This window comes from Agelaius tricolor, unplaced genomic scaffold (genome assembly GCF_023055355.1).
Source record: "Agelaius tricolor isolate 1412-34295 unplaced genomic scaffold, bAgeTri1.0.p SCAF_13, whole genome shotgun sequence".
Taxonomy (NCBI): Eukaryota; Metazoa; Chordata; class Aves; order Passeriformes; family Icteridae; genus Agelaius; species Agelaius tricolor.
This window is the reverse complement of record NW_027269273.1, coordinates 21685001-21707672: the sequence shown is the minus strand read 5'-3', so window position 1 is coordinate 21707672 and position 22672 is coordinate 21685001. Positions and strand designations below refer to the sequence as shown.

The 22672-nt window shown below is 38.0% G+C and overlaps 1 protein-coding gene across 9 annotated transcripts in view; it reads right to left on the bottom strand.

The window, feature by feature from the left end:
• The window catches only part of CPEB3 (cytoplasmic polyadenylation element binding protein 3), an 80524-nt gene that overhangs the window by 15792 nt on the left and 42060 nt on the right, over window positions 1–22672 (bottom strand). For 6 of the 9 annotated variants that reach the window (XM_071439150.1, XM_071439157.1, XM_071439155.1 and 3 more), the window contains exons 5-7: window positions 15909–15932; window positions 11253–11420; window positions 9388–9477 (exon numbers count right to left, since the gene is read on the bottom strand). In XM_071439150.1, the coding sequence (XP_071295251.1) occupies window positions 9388–9477; window positions 11253–11420; window positions 15909–15932 (282 nt within the window). The remainder of the gene's footprint in view (window positions 1–9387; window positions 9478–11252; window positions 11421–15908; window positions 15933–22672) is intronic. The other 3 variants (XM_071439152.1, XM_071439151.1, XM_071439158.1) reach the window with 1 other exon arrangement.

Genomic DNA, 22672 nt, shown 5'->3' with positions numbered 1-22672 from the left:
TTTAAATACTTAAGAAACCTCAAAATAGAAAAGGCTGTAATCTCACTTAGCTACTGCAGAAGAGTGAAATTATGTATTAGTCAGGGCTGCAAAGATTAATTTCTTTTAGTCAGTCTAATTTTATATGGCAGTGTTTGACCCTGTCAGCTGATTCTTTTCTCTAAAAAACAAAGGTGTATAAGAAATAGGAACAGTCTAGAATCTTACAGAGACTCTTCTATTTCTGTACATTTACATTTTTACATGTTTTTCATGAAAACCAGACAAAGCCTGGCTGGTGTGATATGTAAGAAATTCCTCCTATGCCACATTACAGACAGGGACTGGGGAAGGATTTGTTTGATTTTAATTAAAGGATTGTACTCCATATCCTCAGTTACACGGAAAAATAATTGGAGCCCGAATCTTAATAGCAATAAAATGAAGTGTACATATCAAATGGAAGACAGGAGACATAACAAGAGAAGTCAGCAATGGAGTGGGTCATAGAGAAGAGCTGAATGAAAACTGAGGTTCTGTATCAGTAGCTTCTGTAAAATAAATTGCATGTCTTCATAACTCCAGTCCTAGCACTAAATAGCCCACATCACAATCACCAAAAGAATGGAAACTAACACTTAACCCTTACTAATAATGATCTTACCATATCACAAATATTTATTTCTATTTTGTCATAAATATTACAGTGCTTTTCTCCAATTTAAGTGGAAGGAGAAACCCAATCCCCACAGAACCTCTGCTTTCTGGACATGCATTATTTGTGGGACATGGGAGAGGTGCCCCAGTGTTTCCTCAGAAGAAAGGACAGCATTTCTATAGTGCTGTAGTAAATACCTACAGCTAAAGATTTATAAAGTCTTTTCAGTTCCAAAAAAGCAGAAAGATTTTCTAGGCATCATTACTTTACTTTCACCACTTATGGATAAAAAAAGCCCCAAAAGAACAGTATACATATGCCATCTCAGTTTGTCCTGTAGTAAAAATACTCCCACCCACCTGTATTAAAAAAGAAAAGACTGAAATAAATTACTTGGAATTTTTTTGGGTGGTTTTTTAACCAAAAGAATATTCCACAGGCATACTAAAGTCTGTCTTTATCTGGCATTTTACTTCTGAACTAGTGTAAAACATTGCAACAGCAAATTTATAGTGTTGTCTCCTCTTTCAAAGGTCACAGCCATTTTCAACATCAGACTTCAGACTGCAACATGATCTATAGGAGCTATAAATCAGAATTAAAGGATATAAAAGAAAGGCTCTAATATACAATTTGGTTACTGTAGTTGTAAAAGTAGTCACATGGATTTCATATGAGAAAGACTAAATATTTGATGAGGTGGAAGCTATCTTTGTGAAGTTTACTGAGTCAGCAGCATGAAAAAAAGCATTTAAATGAGTAAATATAAAAAAAATCCAAATAAATTCAGAATTGAATTTTTTAAATTTTGATTTTCAAGGGCAATATGCAATGGTGACTACTCTGGGCAGAGCAGCTCATGGTCATCATCTGGAGGGGGTCAGGTCTGCTGCTGCTGCTTTTACTCTGAACAGATGGTTCAAGAGACATCTGCTTCCAAGTTTGAACAAAACCTGTTACTCTTCTTTGCAAGAAAACCATCTTCCAGTGCTACTCCAACCAACATTAATGTGGACAAATTCTACAGAAATAGAAATGCTCTGCTTGATCTCAGCTTCTATTTCAAGCACGGTATCAGCATAGGGTAAAAAAATTCAGAGGAAGAAAGAACTGGTCCAAAAATCCAGGCTAGCTGGATTTCAGTTATTTTAAATTAAATTTGACATTGGGTTTTACAATAAAAATAGGTTTTGCTTTGAATTATATGTTTTTCTTAACAAAGAAAGCAAGCAGCACTTGCTGCTTATCCCAAAATATTTGAGACTGTTGTCAAGAGCTTCAAAGTAAAGTACTTCAATCAAAAAGAAAAGACACCCCATGTCATTTGCACAGATGAAGTTAGTAACATATCTTCTGATTTTTGTATGTGTCTTACTCTCCTGTGAGCTGTGGAACATTTCTAAAGGCAGAACGCAGAGCTTCAGCACTAAGCTTTGACTTCCCTTCTTTTAATCAAGTAATCAATTTGTCATTTGCTGCTGTGGTGCTGCTAATAACCATTTGAATGTTCACTCACATGTGGATTGTTTTCAGGTTCTGGTTTGTTCAAATTTATTGTCTTTGTTGACTGTAAGAAAAAGATGCTGACTGTAAGAAAAAGCCCTCCTTAATAACAGGATTTTTTTTCCAAAACTGGATTATGTTGAACAACAAATTCCTCTCAAAACCAAAGAAAATTCAAAACTGTTTCTGGTGAATAAGAGTATGCATGCCCCTGGGAGATCAGATTAGTATATAAAAAACAAAAATAAAAATGCTGGACTTACCAAATCCTATAAAAAATGATGTGTTTACCTTTATTTATGAAACAGCCCAGCCTCCACTGGCATACAGCTGACTACTGGTTACACTCTTGGTATAATCAGTACTCAGACACACTGTAGGTCCCACAGGCAGGTAGGATTTGTAGGGTATGGAGCAGACACAACCTGCCAAGCACAGCTCTGAGACAGCTGAGGGAAACAGCAGCTCTGAGCCCAGAGAGAGGCAGATGCAGTGCCTTGGGCAGAGGCAGCCACAGCACATCCAGCCCCTGAAATACTCACACTGCCAGTCCTAACCTCTGATTTGAGAGGACACAAGTATAATTAGGGGTATTACCTTTGATAAATTTAGGATGTGTGTATTCCAATGATCTTGCACCAATTTTAGATTACTGCATCATTATTTTAAGGATAGAAACACTGAAGTGATCCTAGGAACCAAATACATAATTTTATACATGTAATGCCTGTAGGACTTAATTAAAGACTTAAAGTTTTTAATGCATTAAATAATTACAACTGATTGGGGGTGGGAGTAGGGAACAACTTCTTAGATGGCCATCAGAACAATGAATATGCTGCAGTGGTAGTACAGAGTCTGTCTCTGCACCACCACCTGCAACAACCCTTTCAACACATTTCAATGATTTGAAAGGATAATTTAGTGCTTCCTAAATTATTAGCAAAACAAGACAGCAAAAGTTACTACAAAGCACAAAATAATACTAAGTCCTCAACTTAAACACTATTCAAAGGACAGCTTTTATCCTGAAGCCCATAATACTTACAGATCAATTAATGTATCTCCATTTATAAACCAAAAGAAAAGGTGACATTTAATAAAAATAGTATTGGGGAGGGGTGACATGTACAACCCACAGTAAAATCTACTTGGGTTTTAGGAGAGGTTAATAAGACAAATATTTAACTCCTTCCATTTGACAAAAGTGGTCTGACTACCTCTATAGATAAACATGGAAAACTTTTTATATACTTTGATATGTTCAAATTATTGAAAAAGGGTTAAATGCTTGTTAAAAATTGTGGCTTCTTCTATAGCAACCCAGCAATTCTGAAAGAAAGTAGGATCTGTTGAAAGCAACGTGAAAGCTGGGAGAGAATAATCCTGCAATGCTACTTCAGAATCAGATTTGTTCTGCCTAGGCTTGGATGGCTCAAAAATACTTTTGGATTTTGCTTCACCAGATTCTTATTTTCCCCTAGTAAAAGAAGTTGCAAGTGGCATCATTTTAGAGAACAGAAATTCTTTTACATGAAGCAAGCTCCTTGAATGCTGTTAGGTACCTGGCACAGCAGTCTCAAAGACAGACATTAAAAAATCATCATTATCAGTACACCACCTAGAATCCTCAAACATTTAGGACAAGACAGGAAACAGTGTTAAGAGCTTAAAAAAGGGAGGCTCAAACAAAAGTCACCAAAAACCTTCAAGAAAATTCTCTGTAAAGCATGCTAAAGTCACACAGCTACACAAGAGCACATGAGTACTGCGTTTTGCCACCACATATTTTGTGACTTGCATTGATTTGGGATGATGCTGCCCTGCTGTGGGAAGACATAGGGACTACAAATTACAGACATGGCCTCAGATGTCAGGGGGTACAACGACTGACACTGCACACAGGCCCTGTGTTGGAACATAAAAAACCTCTAAAAACCCTCCCAGAATCACTCTCTGCCACACAATGTAATTCTGGATAGGGAAAGTCAGTTTCCATTCTAACCAATATTGTCATCTCTGACTTCAGTTTTTTAAGTACAAAAATTAGCTTGGCATTTCATGCTGGACTGTGCTGGTATCATATTTGATCAGTTAAGCCAAAGCAGGCTGTTTTCAAGAACAGAGTGCTGTATTTGCACAGACCTTGCACAGACCTAATACCTTCTTGTGAATATAACTAATGAAATTGGAATTATGATTCCATACTTTACCTTTGCAACTGTTCACTCTTGTTCCTCTGGCAGAAACTACAACTGCCTCTGCAGTGGCAATGGAATTAACCATGGAAATGGTCTTCATCCATGAAATCAAGATCAGTCAAAAGACTACAACAACAGTGTTCTCATCTAAACAGTACTTGGGAGAGAATCAGAGAGGCTCACACTGTCTGTCCACCAATTGTTTTTAAATTAAAGCATGAGAACAATTTCATATTTCTTTGTGCAACCTTGCTTACAGTGTTTTGTTTTCATGAGATCTCCCTCACCCTAGTGACCCTTATGGAGCAGTAGGAACAAATGTGCTTAATTTTATCAGATAACAGCATAACAAACTGAAGAACAGGGAAAACACAAAAGGATCAGACTGCTGCATCATACATCTGAATCAACTGTAAAGCCAAAGCATTCCTCCCATTCCAAACCAATCCTATCTTCAAGCTCTGCCATGCTTCATTTTCTAACTCTAATTCTCATCTCTATCCAAACATCAATCTTTCTAAATGAAAAAAAAAAGGAATTTTTTGCATATTTTTTGGCATTTTAAAACACATGGTGCAGTTCTAAGTGATTACTAGAAAAATCATAGTTATCACAAGGAAAAACCAGTAAAGAGTTTTTAAAAAGTTGTTTTAAAGCTAGCAATCTGTTAAAGAAAAAACAACTGAAAAAAATGTTTTTGAAACAGTTGGCACCATCTGTTTAATTAAAAAAAAGGAAAGAAAAAAAATTACTGTAGTTAGCATAAGCATTGCTTAACTCAGCACACCAGCAAATAAGTGAAAACCCCATCAATTTATATTTAAATAAAACATGAATTATCTGGATTTTGCCAGAGATAAATAGACTGTGACATGGTAATGTGCAACTACTTTTGACAGCATCCTTTAATTCATATTTCTTTATTTCTCAGTGTCTCATAGGTACTCAAAAGATACTTAACCAAAAACCACATTTAATTCCCAAATTCTGGGGTGAAAGCCAAGTAAACACATTATGAACTGGGCATCTGCTTACCCAAGACCAACACATGGCATTTATAATTTTGCCAGTTCAGTCAGTAACATATCCAAACAGATGCCAAAGGAAGTAATCCAAAGACTTCTCAGGCAATGGGAATGAATTAGCCTTATTCAGAGGCAAAGCATTAAAAACCACCTCATGCATGACACAAACATACAAACATGGTGCTAAGCTTACAATGCACAGGAGGGGTAAAAAGAAATGTTAAGGCAACAATGCAGATGCTCAGAACTAGAAATAGGAGCCTCTTGCACACATTGTCAGCTGTTGGCAGCTTCTGTCGCCCAAGTGCACAATATTCACTTTCAGTGACAAGAGCATCCCTGTTCTCTCAGCAACCTAAATATGGAACTCACGGGCACCCAAGGTAAGGTAACTTGTGCTTGATCTAGAGAATGATTTTGGGTTTGCTGTTACAACGCCCAAAACTCAAAAGCTGACAAAGGCAGACTGCTTTCACAAACATTAATCCGTGTATTCTGTGACATCAGGCAATATTCAGTAAGGGCAACAAACCCCTAGAGTATCTGGGAAAACAGGAAAACCTGGAATATACAGATAGCAATGATGTGCTTGAGGGACGTGCTGCAGATACATCTGTGTTGCTGTGCCATCCCCCAAGAGCCACAATGGCACTGTTAAGCTCACACTGGGATAAGCCTGGTGTTACTCACCATGCTGGAGACCCCAGCTCAGCATCATTTCACACACAAACATTTATGTCATCAGGCCAGGCACTAAATCTGAGCTAATGTGCCCAAGCAGACCTGTGGTGACACCATCCTGCTCAAGATGCCAAATCCAGGCAAACCTTTGTTCAAGCTCAGCGCTGCAGGAATGTTTCTGGACTCCAACTGGTCCCAGTGATAGCTTACAATGCCACTGCAGCTAAGCTAATAAAATAGCTTACCACCAACAACTAATAAATTAGCTAATAAGGCTTGCTGGAACTGGCTACACATCTATGGCCTGACTCACTCACTAAACTAACCAGATAAAGCCCTCAGGGGGGTGGTGGGTGCTGGTGGAGGTCACTAGACTGTGAGCAACATTTTAATCTTTCAGATTTCATGCTTGATCAGATTAGCCATGGCTAATGGTTTCTGCAGCCTTCTCTTCCTAGTCCTAAGAATATCAGCAGAGTGCTCCTAATACAGGCTGACTACAGGGAATTCATGTATTGCACCAGCATAGCAAACATTCCAAAATTCAATAAATTATACCACCAAGTAGATACTGAAAATCTGTAATGATTCATTTGGGACTGCAGGGGATGTTGCATCACCTGGATGCAACTGAGGACAGAAAACCCTGATGTGAAGCAGCAGCAGCATAAAACTTCACTGCCTGTGCTGGCCCATGGCATCACCTACTGATGTTGTCTGCCCCAAAGCTCTCAGTGAACACTTACCAAAGCAAACAGACAAAAATCCTGAACCTTGCTGGAAGACCAGACACTGCCCAATGACCTGGCCCTCCAGCAATGGAAAAGGCCATCCATCAAAAGGACACTGAAGTCCATCTGGAGGTGATGACATATATTCAGAAAGAGCAGGGCTCAATTTTACTGCCTCTGGGGCACATTCAAGGAGCTGGGAGAAGCCTTGAAGGTCAGGCTTTATCAATGTGTGAGTAGCCTCTGCATCATGCCCACTTCACTCCAACAATTCATTTTTCTTGTTTTCTTTCAAGATTGCTAGCATAGAAACCCCAGCTCTCCCCTCCATAATTTCATTTGTCCTTTGTTTTTTTGGACATGTTTTCCATTTGAAAGACTCATATTCAAAACATCAGAAAATTTACAGACTAGCAATGCAACATGGAAGACAGGACATCTAGAAAAATGAAGGGAGAAAACATTTGAATTCATGAGTACTTGACAGTGGAATAAGTCTCACTGAATTTTGCACCAAGCATAATTGCAAATATCTCTGTTTGTACTTTTAAGGGAATGTCCAATAATGCACCAAAACAGCTTAAAATAAAAAAGTAAAACAAAAACAAAAAAATCCAAAACCAAAGCCCACCAACTTAAATTTTAGGTCTGAAGGAACTTCTGATCAAAATGAGCATTGGAGACATTTTATTGTGGTACTTCTGAAAATGATTCCATAATAACTTTGAAAAGCAAGTACTCTTCATTGAAAAAAAAAAATACCAAAAAGCTGTGAAAAAAAATTAGACATTCAAACTTTACCCTCTGACTCCTGGAAATAATATTCTGTCTTCTGTGTAGGTGCTGCCTGTGTGGGATCATAGTAAATCAAGTGCATTTGACCTAGGGAGCTCACCATGACTGTAAGTGAATGTCAGAGCCAGGCATGCAGGATGTCTGATGCTGCAGCCCTGACTGATAACTAAGAAGTCAGATATAAATAAATCTGGAACAGTTGGGATTGACTGTTGTTTAGCACTTTCAGACAGACGTTCAGGGCAACTGGCAGGGGCTTTGAAAGCTGTTTCCTATATTAGAATTGTGACAAAAATAGAAGTGAGGCTGCATTCCCATGTCTTCTGCTAAAATAGATCTTACTCAAAAACATTTTACAGGTTTGTCAAGGCATAACTAGTCCACAGTCAGATAGAGAACTAAATCAAAATTCCAAGTCCCATGTTAATTCAACAAATAGTTACTTATTGAATTAATAACAGGAAAAAAATAAAAAAGGGAAACAAGGAGATAATACTAAGAGATTATAAGGACAAGGAGAAGCTGGCTTTTCTACTTAAAAAACCCCAAACTTCTAAGTGAAGGCACAATTAGAATTCACTAGCCAGAAAGACCCCAGAGATCTTTAAAAATAACATAAAAAGGGAAAAGCATCTATTTTAGCAACTGTCCTTAGGAATATTGCAGGGTGGTTGGGGTTTGGGGTGTTTTTTGTTGTTTTTAGGGCTGTTTGATTTGTTTTTAAATTCAAGAACAGATGCTGCATAACTGCTGACAGCAAGGCTGAGTGGTGAGAATGAACAGGAAAGAGGAAGCATGTATGGGCTTCTCTTCTGATTTTAAGTGTCCCAAATACTGTTCACAGGGCAAGTATTTGTCACAGTGTTATTTTGCCTCCAGCAATTAAGCTTCCAATAAATTAAGTTGGCTTTTATTTGTGTGTTTTTACAGTCAAACTATATCAAAATATTTCAGGATTAGCTAGTTCACTGACTGAGCAGCCCATTGTTCTGCCAAAATAATCAGTGGCCTTAATGAGCAATTAAGAGCTTCCAGGGTCAATGAGAAATGACCCTGGGAGCTCTTAATTGCTCTTTGCATATAGACCAGAAATTTTGTGTACAACTTCCTGCTACTGTTTCAGATCAGGAGTGAACTCAGGAACTACATGCAAGAGGCACGTGTGAAAGAGAGCAGAAGGTATTGCACAAAATCAGAGAGCAGGGTACAGCAAGAGCAGTTTGATTTAGCCAAGTTACCCTCCCAAAGAGATTTCCCAGCAGCTGCTGTCTCTCACCCAAAGCAGGAGTGCACAAGGTTGTGCTGCCTGATCAGAGGCTGCCCCACCTGCTCACACTCTGGCCTACCCTGGGTGCCCTCTGAGCAGAGCCTGCTCTGTGCTCCAGCACCCAGGGAGCCCTGATGTGGAGCAGGACCAGAGCCCCTGGGTCACAGCTCACACCGGAGTCAACTCCCTGCAAAACACTGCACACCCAACCCAATGACCCAATCCAAGGCACTTCCTCCCCTGGGTTTGGCAACGTGCAAACCACAACAAAATCAGCTATGAAATTTCTGCAGCTTGCATTCTACCTACTGCTGGTACAAATGAAGGCATAATTCAAGGGTTCAAGGTGGGTTGAAGAAGTACACAGAGAGGAGCATGTTTCAATTACCAAATTGTGAATTTTTTTCCCATCAGGACAATGGCTGAAAATATGCTTGATGAAAGATAGAAAATTCACCATAAAGAGTCAAAACTTTGCTTTACCACATGGCAGATGTAATTTCCTTTTACCAGAACAGCCCTCTTAAGTGTATTTTAAACCAATTACCTTTAGGTGGAAAATATGACTTGCTTTCAGCTTTGTGAGGCCAGTCCACCACAAGAGGTCCAAACCTACGAAAGCTGGCAGTGATCTCATCTACAAAAAAACGAATGAGGCACCTTAGAGAGAACATAAAAACTGACAGTGGCAAGGTAAAAAGGTCTTACTTAAAAAACAAAACAAGAACAGTGAAAACTGCAATGATCTCCATAGCAAATGCCTAAATATTATTTCATCTCTGTGCTGTACATGGCTGCTTAAAAAAGTGATTTTACATTCCACTGGTGGAAGTCTGCAGCAGGATTAAATGCAAACATGATCTATCAGAAGTGAACAGGCTTCAGCTGCGGTCTGTTTCTAATTATAGCCACAAAGCAGGGTCAGATGCAGCCACATGGGACTGATGGAGGAGCTCCATGTCAGCAGGGCTGCTCCTTGCAGCCTGCCCTAGAAAGGCTGCAGCAGGTCATGCCACTGTGGGCATTTCACCTTCCTCAGGCGCTTCAGGAAATCTGCCTTGAATTACCAAGTTTTTTCTTCACTTTTTAAGCATCAACTTGGGACCACCATGTAACACACATCAAGAGCTATCCTATAGGACAATTTTGTTTTATATGCAAATCCTTCAGAAAAAAGTATTTAAACTTCTTTTTGAAAAAAATCTTATTTTCTCAATACATTTTTAAACATACTTTAAAGAAAGAATTAGTTTAATGTGATCTTAGGTAGATCAGAACAAGCCATCAGGAGAAAAGGCAGTGGGGTTTTACAGTTTCTGGATTGCTGTTTGAGATGTGTCCAGTTTCTCTGACCCCATAAACTGCATGCCAGAATTTCAAGCATCTGGAGACAGAACACACAGGTTGTGTACCTGAAGAGCTGAAGGATAAAGGGTTACTGAAGGAGACCTCTCAGGAAAGCGGGTGACAGCTCCCAGGTCACCATGTTACTCCCTCACAGGACAGACTGGGCATGTATTTTGACTCTGAGTGTCCCAGCAATGTGTACATCAGTCGTCCCTGTTGGGCTGCTGCCTCTTACAGCTGCAAATCCAGATTACCCACCAGACCCCATACAACAGCCCTGCAACTCTTGGTGTGACGTGGGAACTGCATTTGAGGTGCTTGTAAACAGACTGGCAACTCATGCTATTTCTTCATTAAAAACTGTACATGGTTTAGGCTTCAGATTAGTAGATTAGAGATCTCCCTCATTTCATTACAGGGCATCCTCACATTCCCTGTGTATGCTCATTGAAGCTAGACAGTGGTGGATTCCAGCTATATTCCAGCCATGAAAAATATACCAAAAATTGTCATGATTTTAGTTTGGGAGTAAGAGTTTATGGGGACACATGCAAGTAGAGCAGATAATGATTGAGAAAAACTCTGGCCATCCTTGCTGGGTAGGTCATTACTTTGAAACCCTATTATTACCCTATATTTATCATCTGAACCCTAGATACATGCTGGGTATAAGAGCTGATTATTTAAAGCCCACAGTATTTTGGTAAGGACTGCATTAAGAAAGTCTTTAAAGTCAACCACATCCAAGAATAGGAAAAGACTACAGAGGAGAGACAGTACCCACTAAGTTCCCTTTTTCAGCTTTCCCACTTGACAGTCGTGGGAAGACATGCAGATCAGAAGAGCTGCTAGGCAGCCACTTCTGATCTGCAGTACACAAGAACACCAGGTGAACGCTCGGGTGCTGCAGGGGTGGCAGGGAGTGTTTGTTCTAAGCACTGCCACAAGCACTACAAGAGACACGCCTGGCAAAATTCATTTGCCTCTATGAAAATCCCACCTTTTTAATAGTAATGATATGAAAGCCAATTCCCACGTGCCAGCAATGCAAGTGATTCACAGTACCTTCATCAATGTCAGGAGGGAGCCCTCCAACAAACACCTTTCTAGAGTAGCGTTCCACTCGTTCCCCGTTTTGGCAGCGTGTCGGAGAGCTGAGGCCCGAGGACAGTGACTGATCCCCATGGCTGTCATCTAGGAAGCCATCCTCAAAAGGAAACAGTGAAGACCGACCTGGAACAGATTTTGTAGGATCTATAGTTAATGCTATTTCCTGGAGAATGAAATATTTCAGTAAAAAACTTTCTTTTGCTGTTTTACTTTAACAGAACTTGCGCTAAAGGACCCAGCTAGGTGGTCAGTTTTCCAATTCATGTTCATTAGTATTGTTTCTATTTTTCCAAGACTGGATTACCCTTACAAGACAATAAACCCAATTTAGCTTTAAAACAAACCCTTGCAAATGGATAGAAATGTTATCTGATGAAATGATGTGTCACAGCTATAGAAATAACCTTTGCAAGATTTACATTTCAAACCAGTTAAAGATTTACACCTTCCATAACAGATCTTGAAGGAATGATCTCAAGATCCCTCAGGCCACTGCACTGCAGAGCAGGACAGTCCTCTGAGTGCTGTACAGGATCCTGACAGCAAGGGCTGCAGCACTTCCACCTCCATGGAACACAGGCCCACACTCAGTAGGGGGGCAAACAGCAAAATAAACATGGAAAAGCTTTGGATTGTGGATACTAAACAGGAAGTGAAGAGATTCAGTGAACAAGAAACAAAATCTTGTTAAATAAACCACAAAGAACTTGCATGTGAAGCAAAACAGTGTTAGCTAGAACAGCCTGTCAGCCTGTTTGTTACTGAGTTAAAATATCCTTTCAGTCATGAACAGGCAAAATCAACATAAATGGCTGCTACTCAGTTTGTTAATGAAAAGTAAAGAATTTATTTGTAACCATCTGATGCAATAGCAACTTGTTTCTGCTACTAACAAAGAATACACACATTATCTTAAGAACAGATTTATTAACAAGGAAGAGAAAAAATATTCAAAGACTGCATATAAGCAACACTTGCCAACTTTGGAATTTAACAATTCCCTGTACTTGAGTGAATACATCCTGCAACATAGGGAGATGTATAAATAAGAACCACACCTCAACTCTGAAAAGGCTACTTGTCCCCTCATATCATGGAGGATTTCTCCCAGGGATGGAATTATAATTAATTGATACAAACAGTTTATACGAGGGTTGATTACAAATATAAATGTATTTATACTTTTGTAAGTGCACATAATTAAATTCAAAGGTAATGAATCACATGAAATTGACACAGCAAGACCTACAGTTTAATACCATACTGGTATTAACAGCAGAGGAAGTGAAGGACATAAAAAGAGGGGCAAGGAGAAAAATCAAGACAGAGGGACAGCAGTCAGAAAAACATATACACTGAAAATATCAGTAATTGGCTCCAGAAGCAAAAGACAGATTAAAAAAAGAAACAGTAATCCTGTGTAGGAAAAACAAGCTAATAAAGTCAGGAAAGTCACTGACACACAGCATCTGCCTGATTTTTAATTACAAACATCAGGCACCAGAAAAGTGTTGATTAAAAATAATATATTGAATGTTAAACAATGGAAGAGATTAGAGACACAAAAATCCACTGAAGTAAAAATCCTACCATGCATTTACACATCAACATAAAAAATAGGGTAAATGCCAAAATCAGAGAAGGATGTAGAGCTGCTACCTTTCAAAGACTTGTTGTCAGAAATGGTGGGTTCAGAGCATAAAACACAAAAGACTTTTGATGAATATTCCATTAATGGACAAACACGTCATGCATATGTATAAACATATGCATTTCAAAATAAAAGAGAACAGTTGCATGAGAGAAAAAATAATGAAGAATACTACAACTGTGTAAAAATATCAAATCAGAATACTCATTGAAAAGCTGGAAATCTGAAAATGTCTCAGAGATTGACATTACTGGAGAGATAATTCATCTTTTAATTCCTGCCCATGAACCTACCTTCTTGTAAAAACAAACAAACAACTAACATGAGCCATTAGTGGAAGATGACCTATCAAATTAATAACAAGGTGTTCAACTAAAACACAGATCTGCAGAGAAGACTGAGTTCTGAAGGAAATAATAAAAATTCACAGCAACTTAGAAAGCAAGGTATCACCTCTAAGCACCATGCCAGACACTTGGCAGTCTGCAGGCATCACACTCACCTTAAATAAATGCAAATGATGTTCTATAAGTTTATAGCTAAGTGAAGTATAGAGCTGAATGTAAGAAGAATACATTTAAAATAATGGAAAGCATACAGACAAGGGAATAGGGAATGACTCTTCACAGTCTTCTCTGGTAAGGGAAAAATGAACTGCATTGAACACAATCAGTACATGCCAAGGCTGAAAGCAAACTTTGGAAACCCTTGCTACAGACTTTTTGGGATGTTTAAAAATGGATGTAGGCTTAGAAAAGGGAATGAGTAAGAACAAGAGAAAAATGCAATCTAAGGCAATAAATATTAAAACATCACCTCAAGAGACCCCCTGGGCAAATTTCTGGGAGAACAGTATGGGAAAGCATCACTAAATGCACCTTTTTTGTAACATACTCCTGTACCCCTCCCTAGGCATCTCTGAGTTGTCAGTGTAGCAAAATAATTTGGGCTGATTTCTCACAGTGGTGCTTACATCTGTACCTGAAAAACTGGTTGTAAAAGTTAAAAAACAAGGTACCAAGAACATGACTCAACAGCTCATAGCATGATACCTGCAAAGAAATGCTCATCTCTTTTCTCAAAGGAAAGAGAGAATCAAGTAGGGAACTGAGAGTTTATGGCAAACCTCAAGAAATGTCTGACAAAAGTTCTTCTCATTGCAGAAGAAGACAGAATCAATGACAGAATCAAACACTAATTAAAATAGCCAAGTATAACAAACATAAAATGAGTCCTTGCACAGACTTGCCTGTGGTTACTCTGCATGTTATCCCAATGCAAATGTTAAAAGCAATAATAGAGAGTGATATATGAGAATATTTGATAACCAACACATTTTTTAACAGACTGTTGTAGAATTTCATGCTTAAGGTTAAGGAAGCTCAAAACCAACATTATATAAGTCAAGGTAATGATAAAGCATGAACATCACAGACTTTAATATGAATGAGGCAAGTCAAAATCCCTAACATTAATGACAAGAAACACACACACAGATCTACTTGTTAGTATGGAAAAGCCTGCATTTCACACAGGAAACAAGTCTTGTGTAATGAAACATGCTTCTTGGTAATGAGAAAAAAATCTGAAAAGCCAGCACATTCAGAACTTGTTTGCCCTGTTTTGTCTTCACTAATATTTATATAAAACAGCCTAAATTACATTCATCACAATTACTTCTGCATTATTGTATTTTACTTCTACAAGTAAACAGGAGTTGCCAGTAATTCATAGTATCCAACTGATTCCTACCTCCTTTCCTACTTTGGTGCCATTTGATCAATCTGGAAACACCTGCCACAATCTTAAAATAAAATTAAACAGCGTTCATGTTCACAGAGAGTAAGTTTGTGAGGAAGATCTGAATCTTTGTTTCAGATTTAGCTATCAAATGAACACTAAAATGTGTCAGCTTTGAACAAAATCAGAGCAAATTCTGTATTACAAACCATGTTAGTATGGCCTGTACAGCCTACCACCTCAACCCATACACATGACAAAAGCCCTTAGACATATTGGTTTGTGTGATGCATACATCTATCTCTAAGGTTCTTCACAAATGTGATGCAAATTCTATATTTGGAAAAGGGGGCAATGTCACCTGCCTAGCTGGCAGAGAACTTCATGGAAGGGAAGATAAAATTAAGTTTAATGCTAAAGTACCCCATGCAGATGGCACTATCTAAATGTAATTGTTAAAAGCTGCCATTTTCACTGTTATTTTCTCAGTAACAACCAGTCTGTGTAAGCTCCAGCACAGGACATAAATGTAAGCTGCATTAGTGACTTGCTCAGTTGTTGGACTTGCTATTGTCCTTGTTCCTTCATCTGTCAGAATAAACTGATATGTAGCACTGTACATTTATAAAATATTTTCAGTTTTCTTTTATGTTTTAAGGGTTGTCTGTGATGAAATACTGTTAAAATGTGCTCAAATACTGTATCTTTTTAAAATTATTATCAATATTCACTGCTGAGGACAGTTACTAGCATTGGTATTCACACATGTTCTATCTGAGGCAATTCAATGTAATGAAGTCTAATATTCAGCAAAAGCTGTTTCATGTAAGAAAAAAAGTCATTTTCAAATGTTCAATGCAGAAGTTAAATATTGGTCTCCTACAAAACAAACAAACATCAAACAGAAACCCAAACCCAATCTTTTTTTGGAACACTGTGCATTTCAAGTCACAAATACACATCATGAGAATCTTTACATTCCGCCATCCTCCAGTTCTCTAGTAATAGCAACACTTGAAGTTATCAGCTCAGGATCATCACTGCTTTAAGATGCTGTTAAAAGGGAGCTGTTTTGCAAAGGAAGAATATGAGACTGATTTATACAAAGCAATTGATCAACTAAATAATGTTAAAATTGGTAACATCATCTTACCACAAGAAAACTAAATATTTATTTCTCCCACTATTCAGCAAACAAAACATTTAGTAAATACTTTTACCTCTTCTCCGCCCATAGCTCCTGGCTGCATGTAAACACAGAAGAAAATTGTGGGTACAGCTGTCATTAGATTTAGCTCCAAAAGCAATGAGAATGTAGCTTCTACCTCTTCTCTTTTTCCCCTCCCACCATAAAGAAGGAAAAGACATTTAAAAGTGCAGGATGAAATTCAAACAATCCAAGACAAGAAAAAAAGTTGAGGATGATACAGCCAGGGAAGGAAAAAGATAACCAAACATACCTGCTGTGCAAGTTTTCTACATAGCAAAGGGCAAAGGTATTAAAAAAATCAGGCATATAGGACAGTATTATAAAATAATAATTTAGGATTATGGTTTTAAGTGGCAATAAACATCATCAACAGTAATTCTAATTAAAAGAACCAGGTTTGCATTTTATTAAATAGTTGTGGAAAACATATTTTCCAATTATGTTTCAATTTAAATAATTAACCATATGTAAATACTAAAATCCTATTAAAACAATATGAACTCAGTAGCCAGTACCTTCAGATGAATAAAACTAGATGGACAAAATGCTTTCATAACTACCAGAATTAACACAGCATTTCAATGAGACATGCATCAATGGCGAATCCACAATGTTGGACAACTTTAGAACTGTATTTTGTGATGTAGTGGCAAATGCAAAACCCAGAATTTTTGATCTGAAGTTTTAGAAAACAGAAAATAATCTGGAAAACACATGTCTCCTACACAGGATCTCTGATGGATGACAAAAGCCATCTATCCTCCCAAGGTAATCAAACGTGGAAGGCTGGGGACCAAGCGGGTTTTTCAACAGAGGCAAGCTTAGGTAAGAGGCAACAGAGCTTTGCTTTGTTTCATTCTCTCCTCATTGTAACACTCTGTGTTCCTGCTCCTTCCCAAGCCCATCTCTTATTTCTGAGCAGTGCCTTGCAGTCCTGCCCTACACACCCAGTGTCCCACCAGACCCCCCAGCATTCCCTGGCTGCTTTTCTTTGACCGAGGGGCCCTGGGGCTGCCCAGAGCAAGGCTCGCCCTCCTTCAGCACAGGGACCTCTCTCTACCCCAGCAGCTTCTTCCTCCTGCCCTGAAGAAACACCATGCCCCTACACCTTTTATTCCACTATCAATGAGGGCACAAAAGGCAACTACATGAGTATGTCATTGGGGGGATTAAAAAATTTCAAGGTCTATGATGAATTGCTTTGCAATTTATGTTTAACATGAAGACAGCAGGGGCTGTTTGTGTGAACAGCTACTCAGCCACAGTGAGGTGGTTGGTAAGCCCTGAGAGAGACTCTGCTTCTTGCATAGCAGGCAATACTGAGAATTAACACCAGAGCTGGCTTTGCAGCAAGAATAGAATTAGTCCTCCTGCTTTCTAGTTCTTGCTCTATTTTATTAGTTATTATGATGGCAAAGAATCATGGCCAGATCTCTTGTAGCAAGTCTTAATACTCTGCTTGTTTGATTTTTTGTATATTGGTGATTTGTTAATAATGTACAGATGTAAGCTTGTGTCGTAGAGGGAGGACCCTGGTTACTCATTCTAGCATTAATTCTATTTAAATATAGGTGGTCTTGATGAATGCCCACATTCCCAAAAAAAGCATGTTTCAAGGTATAGTTATGGACACATTCTGAGAGCAATTCATCTGAAAGAGTTTTCTCAGAATGTTACCAATCTAAAAATTAAATAGAGAAGCATTATTTCAGTATGAGATGGAAGAGACTCTTGTGTTTCTTCTGAAGAAAACAAAGCTTTATGTGCTTAATGTAAACTTTTAGGCTCTGATCAAGATCAGTATATGATGGCAGAAATCTACCATAGGCTTTTGTAAATTTTAGAATAGCCTACTGCTACTCATATATTATAACACTTATATGCAATACAGCACTGCAGAATAATACTTTTATCCTATATTTGCATTCACACACAATCTTTAAGTACATAAAAGTTACTGAAACTCCCTGAAGATATATTTGCCTGTAAATTCCAGGGGCAAAATAGTGCAATTCACTTAAACAGGAAGACAAGCAAGTCAGTTTTTGCTGATTTAAAAACACTGCATCATATTTAAATACTCCAAGAAGGTGAAGTTTCACCCTTATTGATTATGTTTTGTATACATATACACACAATTTGAAAATTATCTCAGTTGTAACTAGTATTTAGATTAAAATGTTAATTTTTTCCAAGAAGCTGAGTTATTCAGCATGACAACTTCAGAATGTCAATGCACATTTTATTATGTTGCTTTCTCAGGATGTGAAGTTTGAATGTGTCATTCGAAACAAGTTAAATAAAAAATACCCATCTTGTTCACAAGTCAAAATTCACAGCACAACAGATTAAATAGCAGGAATAGTTCATCAGGTGAATTTCATAATGCCTCCAGTTTGAGTAAATACTTTAGAAAGTAAACAATTTAGAAATTATTCTTGAATGAAGACATTTGCAAGAAAATAAGAATACTGCACTATTACAAACAATGAAATTACCAGAGCTGTGCTCATGAAGTTACTTTCTCTTTTTGTCCAACAGGAGACAAAAAGCAACTGGGAGCTCCTTAAACTGTACCCCAACTAATGCATCTGCTCCCCATGTCCTGGTTTTGGTGCCACATATAAATGTCCTTCTGCACAGAAAGCCATCTCCTGGAATGTTTCTAAATTCAGCACAAATGATTCTTTCCTAGGTATGTCCTGATCATTAATATTAAGGCAAACCCAGGTGCTTTAGGGGGGATGAGCACATTTTCCCATGTAAAAAGTGCATGGATGGATTGTGCAGCTCACAGCAGGATCAGCCCTGCCTTGGTGTTTGTCCATCCTTAGCAATGTTCTGTAACTGTCAGGTACAAAGTTACATAACTGCTGTGTCCCAAATTGCATGGCCTCAAATGCAAAGGAACAGGATTCTTTTTCAGCCACTGATAACTCTCCTGAAACTATTAACTCCCCTCCTCCCAGAAGCAAATCCTATTTTTATGAACATGAAACTATATCATGAAGGACAGAACTTTAATCTTTTAACAAACCAGCACAACAAACTCCCCAAACCTCAAATCTTGTAATGCAATCAAGGAAACTCAGTGTTAATGCTTTGGAATTCCCCAAAGCCTGCAGCTAAGACTGCCCATTGTTGCAGTAAATCAAAACTCACTCAAATTTTAACTGCATCTCAAGGCTACATGAAACTGATGAAAAAGAACTTTTCTGGGATTTTTTTACTCTTTTATTATAATGTGGGACTGAAACTGAACCTTGTATTTGTATCAAATAATTAGCAGTCCTAGGAAACAATAAATTTGTGAATCCATAAAATATTAACTCAAAAGGACTAGATCTACATGCTCTCCATATCGTAACTTAAAATTAATTTGATCATGTAATTTCAAATTTAGAAATAGGCAACAACATTTATTTGTATTATCATATTTTATGGAAGACTTAATAGGGAGTATTTTCAGATTTTTAAGAACATTATTTCTTCACTTCTGGTATTTATCTTGTTCATGCAGTTATGTGGCCACAATATCAAAGATGCACACTTCAAAGAAATCTTGAAGACACATGTTAAATTGATGTAAAATAGCATTACCTCTATGAAAAAAAAAAAGAGTTCAGCATTTTCAGACTAGAAATTTTGGAGCTATACTGGCTAAAGGAAAGTTTATTTGACAAGACTGGGAACCTCCTTGATTTATAAGGTACCAGAATCTTATTTCTAGCTTGGAACACTCATTTGTATTCTTGAAGCAGTCAGCAGTTCAGAACAATACTTGCTTTAGGACATTATGAGTTATGCAATGATTTTCTAAGATCAGAAATAAAAATATGTCAAGCTTTTGCTTTTGAACAGAGGGTCTCTGAAGTTCTTAGGATCTGGAAGTTTACAAGTGAATTAAAATACCAGGGAAATGCATTCATGAACTGAGGGAAGGTGACAGAATCAAGTATAATTATGCAATGTGTTTTTCTGCTACAGAGGGATCATCCAGAAGAATTGCAAAGATGGACTCTCATCTACGAGTGGTTCAAAAGGTGGTTCTCAACTTCCATTAATAGATCTGCACATCTGGATGTGCAGATGGGCACTACAATGATTTGGTTATATGAACCTCAACAGTCCCTTGCAGTCGATTTTTTTCCAATATTAACAATGCAAGTGTTGCAGCAACCTCCCTTTTAACATATACAACAGAATCTCATCACCAGAAAATCACAAGCTATGTGTAAGCTGTATGCAGCTAAGTCCCACACACTGGGCCTCAAACACTTGATCAAACACATGAACTGCATTCAATATCCAAAAGCAGCTTAGGTGTCCTTTCCCGAGACATACAAGCAGCCAAGCAACTGTGCAAGAGGGAAGGTTTATCTATTTTCATCTTTTCATTTTAGTTTAAAAAATATGTTACCAATAAAACTCACATTTTTAACAGCCAGGCTGCTTCATCTCTTCTAGCATCATATCTAATGCTCTTGGAGTAGCCTGGCAAATCTTAAAATTCAGAGGAAACAGATGGCACTAACCCACAATAGAGAGGATCACAAAGATGAAAGGAAAGCACATTGGTGAGGTGGTGAGGCAGGAAAAGCAGTGGGACAAACAAACAGACAAACAAACAAGAAGGCATTAAAGAGCTACCAAGCTGGATTAAAAGGAAGACAACTTAAGAAATCTTCCTCTGCTAGAAAAAGCCTTTAGCAGCCACTGATAAGAGATACTGCCTTCAGTAACAGCCAGACTGGATCTCTGGAAGTGCAGATGCCAATACAAAAAACTGAAAGGAAGAAAGAAGAAAAAGCATGTACTTACTATTGCTCCCCTGCTTCCCCTTTACCCTTTTTAAAATTTCAATAGGTATAGAAGGGACTTTGAGATATCAGCAAGCCCACCTCACAGCCTCCAAGGCAGCATCAATAGCAAATGCTTGTACAGCTGCTTCTGAAAAACCTCACAAGGTGATGTGCAAGGTGACAGCTCCCACACTCTGGGGCTCCTCTGAGCCCCGCTGGCTTTGCTAGCTCACACTTCACAGCAGACATGTTCTCCCTCCACTTGTATTCACTCAGATCTCTTCACAACTAAATCAGGACAGTTTTGCAAACCTTGTAAGTTTTCTCGGTGTTTTTTATTCCTCTCTGTTATTCTAAATATGCCATTAAGATGGTGACACATTAGTAACCCAACCTGGCAACTGGGCTAAAGAGCTCAGCAAATTCCTACAGGCAAGAGCTAAACTATTAGATGAGATTGATGCCTCTTGGAATTTAGTCACACATTTTCCCAGAATATCACCACTACAAAAAGAAAGCTTTTATTAGCTGTTAAACTGCCAACCGAAGATCTTGCAAGACAAAAGTAATTCAAGAAGCTTTCAATTTGGAGCAGTTTATTTCAAGGTATAACAGTAGCACTGGCAAAACTTTCAAATATAAAATGCTACTTCAGCAACTTTTACATCTAAACACTATATGTGTTTGAAAACAGCACATCAGGAAGAGCTAAGTACAATAGCTCTTAAGGAGACAAGGCAATTTTAAAAACAACAGAAACATGAAAATAAAAAATGAAATGGTTTTGTTGGCATTAAATTTCCTGTCATGGCATGACAACTTCCCCACATAAATAGGACTAATAAAACAAAACCAAAATCTTAACACAGACATCTAAAAAAGTGCCCCAAATCCTTTCCTTAATGTCTTTTTCAAATTATTTTACTCTGAATAAATAGAACTAAATTACACTAATGAAAAGAAAAGACAGTCAGAGAGCAAATAGTACCAGACCTCACAGATGACACATTTTTGTATGAGACAAGAATGAACAGTGGAAGCAGATGGAACATTTGTAGCCCAACAGGACTGCAAAGTCACTGTGCAGAGGAGCTTTACAAAAAACAAAATTCCAGCATTTCACAAAGGGGCTTCATTTAACTACCTTTAGACTCCATTTATTTTACAGAAGATTGTTAGGGATCCCAGCACAACCCTTCAGTGCTTCTTTATAGAGATCACACACCCTCATTTATTCCCATCTTCCTTTTTCACCTGCCACACTCCTCTCCCACTGAAGTCACTGAGGCTTTCTGGAGTTCCCAAGAAGCCCTAAAGACAGCTCACCACCTGCCATGGAGCTGACTATGCATTCATGCTGATCACTCAGTCCTGATTGCTCAGCTAATCAGAAAGGAGCATATACTCAAGAGAAGCAATGGCTGCAGAAATGTATGGCTACAAATGGTATTGGATATTAGCAAGAGAAAGGATGGAGGACAGCTTGAGTTAAATTTATGCCACATTTCCCCTACAAATTACAGTATCAATTATTTAATAAGGCACTGCAGATGAAAGTTTATAAAAATTCTTGCACTGTTTAGCCCAGTATGAACTAAAAAATTACCTTATGTCACTAATTGATCCTAAACACTATTTCAATTTGAGAAATTCCATTTAGATCTAGTACAGACAAAAGCTATACCACTTCCCCTTCAAAAATGCTTCCACTCTAATATTTGCATCTTCCTTTTGTTTAGCTGTTCTTTAGGATTGTGCTTGGATCTCTCTGAATATTTGAGCATCGCATTCCTCTACAGAAGCCTAACTCTGAACTTCCAGAGCATTTATAACATAACATGTTTATACACATGTTCAACTCTGTATGTACACAAGCATAATGCCACTAATGACACTAAGAGATTCATAATAATTACGCATTTGAAAGTAATCTCTTTTACCCCATGAATTTCATTATTTCAGAACTCAGTGT